The sequence below is a fragment of the Camellia sinensis genome, chromosome 1 (genome assembly GCF_055761805.1).
Source record: "Camellia sinensis isolate YWXY chromosome 1, ASM5576180v1, whole genome shotgun sequence".
NCBI lineage: Eukaryota > Viridiplantae > Streptophyta > Magnoliopsida > Ericales > Theaceae > Camellia > Camellia sinensis.
The window spans coordinates 111582658-111592817 of NC_138961.1; the positions used below are offsets into that span (position 1 = coordinate 111582658).

A 10160-nucleotide genomic window follows, 5' to 3' on the forward strand; every position below is an offset into this window, starting at 1 on the left:
TTATGAAAGAGATGTACGTTTGTTTATATGAGTTAAACATTTATCAAATGCTAATGTTTTAGTTATTGCTCATATTTGGTTTAGCGTATCTCTACTGGGCTTTGGCTCACCCTATATGGGACATCATTTTCAGGTACATGTGAGATGCCGCCTCCGAGGATGTAGCTTGGGAGGTTTAGAAGCTGAAGGCTTATTTTGTAGTTATCTTTGTATTACATGTAATTCAAGCCAAGGGCTTAATATGTTTAGAGTTAGAACTCTCTTTTGTTGAACCCAAGTGTTGACTTGGAATGTTGTAAGCCTGTAGGGCATTTACTTTTGTTGTCAACATGTAATACTTTTGTACTGAATACTCTGATAAATAGAACATGTTTTATTCTCTTATGTCTATGGATGTCATAAATGTTGGGTTTATATGTATTATTTTGAGGGCGTTACAGCTTTTGTGTCTATTGTCTATTTGCTGACTTAGGCATCGGAGAGGTTTTCGGCACACACCCGCCGGCTAGCTCACGTTTGTGTTTTCAGGAAGTAAAGCAATGACGTTTGAAGGGGCGCAAACTTGATCAACAGGAATATGTGAGAAAGATTATTTCGTGCTCGTACAATTGGCGCCGTCTGTGGGAAGACATAAAGAACAAAACCTTTTGATTGAGTTTTCCTCTCTAGTTGAAACCAATGGCACACAATGAAGATTTGCCGCAATCTGCTATCGATGGGAAAATCTCGGAGGGGGGGAGGTGTGAAGGTTTACCTTCTATCCCACCCATGGCAGAATTAGAACCCCAGCGACGGAACTCCCGGAGGGACACATGGGAGAGACGAGGCGCCCGTCTCCGTCGCTCTCAAAGTCCTGAAAGACAGAGGCGGAGGTTGGATCCTCAAGTATTGGAGGACCGCGTGAGGGAGCAAGACGAATTAATAAGGAAGATGGCAGCAGACATGGAGACAATGAAGCGCCAGATAAAGGAAAAATGGGTGGCAACGGAAGAGGAGTGCAAAGGCAATTCACGCTCTTACCACTTAGAAGATCGTGGCAGAAGCGTCATGCTATCATAAGTAGAAAATATGAGCCTTAGAACAGGCGACACTCAACCAAGGACTTCCAGGACTCGTTACTAAAGGTCTGAGAGAACGAGGACTGAACGGTCGTATACAGAGGGAAGCAGCTATCGGCCTTCGCAGACACACCAAACGACATCTAGGCACACGGAGTTGCCTAGGTCAGCGGACTTGTGAAGAGTGCTCAAGGAGAGGGCCCGATGGAAGGAGGACACTAGGGCTCATTACCCTTCGCAGAGTTTCAGCCCTATAGCGGTTGGCCCCTGGGAGTGTCGAGGTAGGGATGCCAGTGCCGCGCCTTGCTTACGAACCAACAGATAAAATATTAGCAAGGTTACAAAGCTCACCGTTCGTTCCGGCAATTGAGAATGCACCACTACCCTGATGCTTCTACCTGCCCAAGTTCACCACTTATGAGGGAAAGTCAGACCTCTACATGCACTTAAGCCACTTTCACCAAGTTATGGCAATATACCGACGAAACGAGGCTCTAATGTGTATCATGTTTCCATCCAGCCTTGGCGACCTAGGTCTAACCTAGTTCGAAAGGCTGCCAGAAGGCAGCATAGCCTCATGGGTGTAGTTGGCAGAAGCGTTCGTGACTAGATTCCGAACGAATACTAAGACACCAGTGGAGATTGACCAGCTACTCTCTATTGACATGGGCGAAAAGGAGACATTAAGGTCTTACAACAGTCAATATTGGGAGACTTTCAACCAGATTGGGGATTGCCCTACAAATCTCGCCATCACACAATACAAACGAGGTTTACCAGTCGGTAACAAATTGAGGGACTCAATGACAATGATGCCACCCCTCACGATGGAGGCCTTAATGGAGAGAGTGCATCAACATATCCAAGTAAAGGAAGATAGTGCACGTACTAAGGCAAAATCTGGCACAACAGCAATGCCAGATAAAAAGACTACAGCAAAAATCAACATGGTAGAAGAACCAAGCCAGAATGGGCGAGGCAGGCGAGCCAACAGAGAGGACCCAAAAAAAAAGAAGTTAAGAGTCCGCACTGCTATTACCACAGTATTTAATAAACCTATCTACTGGATTCTTAGCGAGATATATGATGAACCCTTCATTCGGCGGTCAGCCAAGTTGGGAGAAGCACAAAAGGGCTATGATGAGAGGTCCCGTTGCACATTCCATGATAAGAAGGGGCACCGCACTAAAAATTGCACACCATTGAGGCTACATCTGGAGGAGTTAGTGGCTGCTGGACACCTGGACCAATATATAAAAGGGGGAACACAGCCAGCCCCCCAGGACCTTAACAGACCAAGCGAAATGCCGGTCGATGGTCCACCCCAAGGCATAATCAACATTATACGTGGGATCGTCGAACCTGAGCGGGTATGTGAACTCAGCAGGATGATCAAAAAGGCTGAGCACTTGAGAGAGGTATTAAGTGCACAACCTACCGTCAAAAGGAGCAGAACAGAGGCTACGAACGTCATATCCTTTTCAGACAAGGATCTAGCAAGGCTACATTGCCCTCACAATGATGCACTTGTGGTCACTTTGCACGTCAAGAATTTTGACATCAAGCGGATTCTGATTGACCAAGGAAGCTCATGCGAGATAATGTACTACGAGACCTTCAAACAACTGAAATTGGAGGACAAAGACCTAGCACCTGTGACATCTCCCCTTGTCGGTTTCAACTCAATGCCAGAGCGGCAAGTGGGCAAGATAATCCTCTTAGTCAAGGCAGGAACCATGACAAAACAGGTGGAATTCTGGGTATTGAAAGTCCCTTCCACTTACAACATAATCTTAGGAAGGGCATGGCTGCATGCCATGCGCTCAGTGGCGTCAACCTACCATCAGGCATTACGATTCCCTAATGAAACCGGCGTGATCGAAGAACTCTTAGGAGACCAAATCATGTCGAAGAAGTGTTTCGTCACAATAAACGGCATCCGTGCTGCAAAAGGGTTTGTTCAGATGGTGGAACAGCCATAAAGCAACGAACTATTTACAGAAGTCGGCAAAGCAGCAGAGCAAAGGCAGTGGAAGACTTGGTTGAAGTAAGGATAGATGAAAAGAACCCAGAAAAGTTCTTTTTTCTCTGCTCGTCTTTGTCCAGCATTGAGAGAATAGAGGTCATGGAATTCTTAACCTCTAACATCGAGGTGTTTGACTGGACACCATACGACATGCCTGACATTGACCCAAATTTCATCTACCATCAACTTAATGTCCACCCAACTGCCAGACCAATTATTCAGCGAACTCGCCGATCAGCACTCCACTACGCAGAGATAGTGGCAGAAGAAGTAGGAAACCTGCTAGAGGCAGGGGCCATCAGAGAAGTACACTATCCCAGGTGGATCTCCAACACTATAGTAGTGCCAAAGAAGAACGGAAAGTGGCGTGTTTTGTGGACTGCAAAACAGTCAACAAAGCATGCCCAAAAGATAGTTTTCCTCTACCACGGATAGACCAACTGGTGGACTTGACGATAAGGCATAATCGACTTAGCTTCTTTGATGCGTATCGAGGTTACCATCAGATCGCTATGTATGAACCAGACCAGGAGGTCACATCATTTACAATGCCCAGAGGATTGTACTGTTACAAGGTCATGCCCTTTGGCCTAAAGAACACAGGGGCTACATTCCAACGGATGATCACCAAAATGTTTGAACCATTGTTAGACAGAACAATGGAGGCTTACATAGATGATATGGTGGTCAAGAGCAAGGATGAGAAGGACCATCTCAGAGACCTAGATGAAATGTTTCAGATTCTGAAGTCCCACAAGTTACGTCTAAACGCATCTAAGTGTGCATTCGGAGTAGGATCAAGCAAATTCCTAGGCTTTCTAGTGACCAACCAGGGTATAGAAGCTGATCCCTCCAGATCAAAGCAATCCAAGATCCGGAGAGGCCCAACACAGCCAAAGAGGTACAGCATCTCACTGGCCTAGCAACCGCGCTCAACCGGTTCATAAGTCGGTCGTCAGACAAATGTAGACCATTTTTCCAAGCACTGAAGGCCAAATTTGAGTGGGATGAAGAATGTGATCGCGCCCTAGAAAGCTTGAAAGACTGCATGGCCTCTCCTTCGTTGTTAGTAACCTCGGTACTAGGAGAAGAGCTCTTTTTGCACTTAGCAGTTTCACAGCATGCAGTCAGCGCAGTGTTGGTCAGAGCGGAAGGAATCCAACACCTGCCTATCTTTTATGTTAGCAAGACCTTGCTGGGCGCTGAAACAAGGTACCTACCATTGGAAAAACTGGCGCTAGCTTTGATGATGGCCTCAAGAAAGTTGTCACACTATTTCCATGCCCACACCGTGATCGTCCTAACGGCTTTTCCATTAAAGGCCTTGTTTGAGAGGGCGGATTTTTCTGGACGAATCTTGAAATGGGCAGTCGAGTTGGAGTAGTTCGATATCAAGTTTCAACCTAGAACGGCAATAAAAGCCCAAGCTTTAGTAGACTTAGTGGCTGAGTTCACACCAGGAAGTCATCACATCTGCCCGGTCGATTTGACCGACGCAACCGAAGTAAGGGGGAAAGTACTGCGGGAACTGCGCAGCCCCTAATGCAGGATGCCCAACTACATTACAAGCCATAGAGAACTGAGGACAGGAAGGAAGGAGCAAACCATGCTACTCCCAATGAGGACTCATTAGAAAGTAAAGACTTAAGGCAGTCAAACAACGAAGATCAAACCCCAACAGCAGGCATGGACTTGAAAGAAAACACCAGCTACACCCATGATCCCAAGACGTCATCCGATCTCTCTACTTGCTGGAAGCTATTCGTCAGAGAGATGTGGAAACTCTTTATGGATGGAGCATCCACCAGGCACGGCGCAGGACTTGGCATAGTCCTCATCTCACTAGATGGCCAAACAATTGAACAGGTAGTCAACCTGGGCTTCCCAGCATCTAACAATGAAGCAGAGTATGAAGCACTGTTAACAGGCTTAAAGTCAGCACTTCACATGAAGGCCACTGAGCTGATGGTTTACAGTGACTCCCAGCTAGTAGTAAACCAGATTTCAGGCGACTACGAGAAAAAAGATGAGAGGATGGCTAAGTACCAAGAGTTAGTCAGAAAGGAGATCATGAAGTTCGAAGTAGTTCGGATAGAACAAATCGACCGAGAAGAAAATAGTAAAGCAGACGAGCTGGCAGGCTTTGCTTCAATGGCAGATACATCTATCCCACACCTATTATTGATCGACTTCCTACCTAGACCAAGTATTGAGGAACCCGAAGCAACCGAGGCATGTTGCGCCGAACTAGGCCCATCATGGATGGATCCCATTATAGTATTTTTAAAAGATGGCATCTGTCCTGAAGAAAAGAAAGAGGCCAACAAAATTAGAGTAAAATCACAACGATTTTGGCTCTCTCCATCATTGGCGTTGTACAAAAAATCCTTCACAAGACCTTACCTAAAATGTGTCCATCCCAGCAAGGTCGAGGCATTTTTGTTTGAGATACATGAAGGCTTATGCGGACGCCACCAATGGGGAAGATCATTGGCTTATAGAGCAATTTCACAAGGATATTGGTGGCCATACAAGCAAGCGGATTCAGAGAAATATGTCAAGAGGTGCGAGAAATGTCAGAAGTTCGCACACCAAATACATCAACTAGCCAGAGAGCTTTTACCATTAACTAGCCCATGGCCCTTCACAATGTGGGGCCTGGACATAGTGGGATCACTACCAACTGCACCCGGTAACAGAAAGTTCTTTCTCGTAGCAACAGACTACTTCACAAAGTAGGTGGAGGTAGAAGCACTCGCATCAATAAAGGAGAAAGATGTTAAGAAGTTCGTCTGGCAGAATATCATAACTCGATTCGGCATACCCATGGCTCTAATATCTGACAATGGTACTCAGTTCGATGGCAAAATTTTCAGGGGCTTTTGTGAGGAATACAAGATAGAATTCTACAACTCTATACCAGCATACCCTCAAGTGAATGGCCAGGCAGAAGCATCAAACAAAGTCGTCTTAGATGGTTTGAAGAAAAGGTTGGAGAGAGTAAAAGGCAAGTGGGCTGAGGAACTTCCTCATGTTTTATGGGCTTACCATACCACACCTCAGCGGTTAATTGGAGAAACATTTTTTCCTTGGCCTATGGCATGAAGGCAATAATCCCACTGAAAGTAGGCCTCCTCATTATTAGAAGTGAAAATTTTGACCCAAACTTGAATGAAGAAGCCATAACTTTGGAACTCGACCTTACAGAAGAGAGAAGGGAAAAAGCACTAGTTTACATCGCCTCATACCAGCAAGAGTTATCCAGAAAATATAACAAAATAGTGCTTCCAAGGCAATTCAAGGTTGGAGATTGGGTACTGCGCAAAGTAATGGGCAACACTTTGGTACCTGGAGATGGCAAGTTAGGACCTAATTGGGAAGGACCATATAAAGTGGTTGGTTTAGCAGGAAAATGGGCATATCACTTGGAAGATGGAGACAGCAAGGTTATTCCCAAGCCGTGGAACACTGCCAATCTCAAACTATTTTATTTTTAGTTTTTTCTTAAAATACTTGTAATTTTTCCTTTTTCAAAAAAAAAACAAGTAGTCTTTCCAGCGTAATTCTTTCTATTTGTAAAAGTTGTTCTTAGTCATTGCCAGCAAGGGGCAATCAAGGGGGTTTGGTAGGTATGACCAAACATTATCTTCTTCAGCCGAGATAAGGATCTAGGTTGAAGAAGGTTGGCAAGTATGACCAACATTGAGTTCTCTTCAGCCGAGATAAGGATCAAGGCTGAAAAAGGTTGGCAAGCATGACCAACATTGAGTTCTCTTTAGCCGAGATAAGGATCTAGGCTGAAGAAAGTTGGCAGGTATGACCAACATTTACCTCTCTTCAACCGAGATAAGGATATAGGCTGAAGAAGGTTGGCAGGTATGACAAACATTTAGCTCTCTTCAGCCGAGATAAGGATCTAGGCTGAAGAACGTTGGCAGGTATGACCAACATTTACCTCTATTCAGCCGAGATAAGGATCTAGGTTGAAGAATGTTGGCAGGTATGACCAACATTTACCTCTCTTCAAACGAGATAAGGATCTAGGCTGAAGAAAGTTTGGCAGGTATGACCAACATTTAGCTCTCTTCGGCCTAGATAAGGATTTAGGCTGAAGAAAGTTTGGCAGGTATGATCAACATTTAGCTCTCTTCAGCTGAGATAAGGATCTAGGCTGAAGAAAGTTGGCAGGTATGACCAACACATAGTAAAGTTAACAGTTAACAGTTTACAGGGCTCTTAGACCGAGATGGCTATCTCGGCCAGAAAATATTAAGACATCACAACCAAGTAAAGAGTTCAAGATTGATGCAATTAAAGTTGAAGATAATTACAAGTAGGGGTGTGAGCCGAACAAAAAGATTGGAAAATTACAGATTTCATTCCATTCCATTTGAAAAATGTGCATTACAAGAAGAGGAGCTTAAGCCCGATTACAAATTCTTTCAAAAAGTTAGCATCAAAAAAAGAAAAACAAGATCAAGCAAATAGATCGTCCAGGTCTGCATCCAGGTCACCCTGAGCTTCACCACTTGGTAGCCCAGTTCCAGCAGGTAGGTCAGTCACAGGCGCATCATCAACCGTATTTGACACCGGTGGCTCCGCCGAGCTGTCTGACTTGTCTGGAGACCGCGATCACTAGGGATAGGTGGGGTATTGTCTGGGACAAGGGATCCTTCTTCCTCCTCCCCCTCTTAGAGAAACTTCTGTTGTATGGCGTTGGCATAGTCTGCCATATAGCTTGGAATAAAGTGAGGGGGAGGGTTCAAAAATATCTTGGCTTCTTGTCTAAGACTGAGCTTCTTGACAGCTATCATCTATCTGTATTTGAAAAAAATATCCTTTACAGCTGCACATTGCAAGATGTAGGTGGCCTCCCTTTCCTTGTAGCCCCTATCTTCATCGTCCTCCATTTTCTTATTTAGCTTGGCGATTTTGGCATCTTTTTTCTTCTCGAGCTTGGCCAGCTCGCGTAGATAGCGGTCTTTTCTTTCAGCCAAAGCCTTCTTCTTGTCCACTTCCACTGAGTTGACCAGCTCGGCGAGTCGTGCATTTTCAGTTTCGAGCTCGGTCAATTTTTGTTTGGCTTCGTTCAGCTCGACCGTCTTAGCATTGGCGTCTACCACATCCAGCCGCGCTGTCTTGCGAAGCTCCAGCATGCGCTTATGAGCAATGTGGCTCTTTTGCATGGCTTATAGAAGAAGAAGTAGCGATTATGACTAAAACCGAGCAAACAGACTGTGTAAAATGGAAAATAAAGAGGGAACACTTACCAGCACCATTGACTTAGTTGCCGAGTGGATGGCCTTGAGCTCGGTTAAATGATCATGATGCTCCATGTCAGATGGTAGGCACACACTTTTAGCAAGGTTGAAGGCAAGCGTGTGGTCCTTATCAACAACCACCGAGTCTGTGGTAGTTATAGCTCGGTTCTTGTAAGTTATTTTGGCGCCCATTCTAAAGGGCTAGCTCAGTCAGAATGCACAAGCTCAGGGCTCGGCATCGTGGTGTCAGGAAGCACGGTGTCCTCATCAACCAGGCGTTGTGGCTCGGCTGAAGCGGTTCGTGCACGCTTGCTTGGCCGAGATGTGGAGGCCCTCGCAGTTAGAAGGGCGACCACGGTATCACAGGGTTGGCCAGATGGCTCTAGCCCGGTTTGCGCTTCACCAATAGTCTGCTCGGTGATAAGTGCTCGCACGGCTCTCTTTTTTGTCATTTCTTGTTCTTTTGTCAAAGGGATCAAGTTGATTTGGGAAAGCGTGGGATCTAGTTCAGGTGATGGTTCAAGGAGAAAGTCTGTCACCCTGGTTTTCCTCTTTCTGCTATATCGGTAGGTCGGTTCGAAGTATAGCAGCTTGACCCAACCGTGATGACGGTATCGTAGCGCGGCGCGAAGGGCGTCTTGGTTGGCGTATGGGTACTGTGATTTTAGTTGGTGTAAGTCTGCACAAAAGAGAGACAAAATACTGTGTCAACACGGTGTGAGATTATAACTTGACATAGCGCGACAAAAAGAAAATTGGACCGAGGTATTCTTACCAGCAGTCCTCTTATTCCAATTTATGTTGTAGCCTGGTATCTAGGCTTCCTAGTCTTCGAAATTGCCAAAAACCCAGAAGAAGTCGTCGTCATTTATGTCTTTATCTGGGGTGTTTTTTTATAATTTTCTCTCAGCCTCTCCTTACTCTTAAATAATACACCCAACCGTCATCATTTTGGCCGAACGAATATTGGTGGAATAGCTCAGCCAATCTAAGGTTGAGGCCAAGCTGGCGGTTTAGCTCGGCGATGCTGTTTATTATCCTATAAGTATTAGTGCTGAGTTGGGTTAGGCATAGTCTTGTCTGCCTGAGGAACTCGCATATCAGCGGCTGGACAGGGAATCAGAGACCGGCCTCTATTATTGATATTACAGTGAAAGGAACAAAGCCCGGTTTTTCCCATGGCGTGGTATCTAGTTCGGCTAAAGATAAGTGGACGTCGTCTGGAATTTGGTTGTCCTTTCGGAACTCGGCTATGGCCCTAGGGGAGTCAACTAGAAATCGATATTTACCCATGTTAACTTAAAAGTTGTAAATGGAGTTCACATGTAATGACCCCAAAATGCGTATAAGAAATCATCTTTATTTAACTATGAGACGATGTGTTTTAATTTAATTATATCTATTGGAATTGAAGCATTATCTGTTGAGTTATGGATTTAAAATTGAAATTACCGACCTTTATGGGTTCAGAAATCAAAATTGAGTACTTGGGTATGTTAATGGGAATTTTTAGAACTATTTGGGAAAAATTAATTGGAAATCTAATTTGTCTGACTCGTTAATGCACGTTTGGGTGGTTAACTTTATACTGCAAATTGAAGGCCCTAGAGGTTTCAGAAACTGGAGCAGGGGACATATTTATGATCAGCGTAATTTTTAGAGTCACCTGGGAACTTTAATTGAAATTTGATTTTGCGCAATTCGTAAGGCCACGTTTGGCTCTCCCTATTGTGTTAAGTCATGTGTGTGTGTTTATTTAGATATATAGATATGTTTTTGAGTGATTAGTCTCATCTTTTGGGAGCCAAAATATCT

At 44.7% G+C, this 10160-nt stretch overlaps 1 protein-coding gene across 1 annotated transcript; it reads left to right on the top strand.

The window, feature by feature from the left end:
• The first annotated feature begins 1723 nt into the window (after positions 1 to 1723).
• Positions 1724 to 3040, top strand: LOC145819110 (uncharacterized). The gene is made up of 2 exons (XM_082913076.1): positions 1724 to 2428; positions 2906 to 3040. The coding sequence occupies exons 1-2, from the start codon at positions 1724 to 1726 to the stop codon at positions 3038 to 3040; spliced, it is 840 nt and encodes a 279-aa protein (XP_082769202.1).
• The last annotated feature ends 7120 nt before the right edge of the window (positions 3041 to 10160 follow it).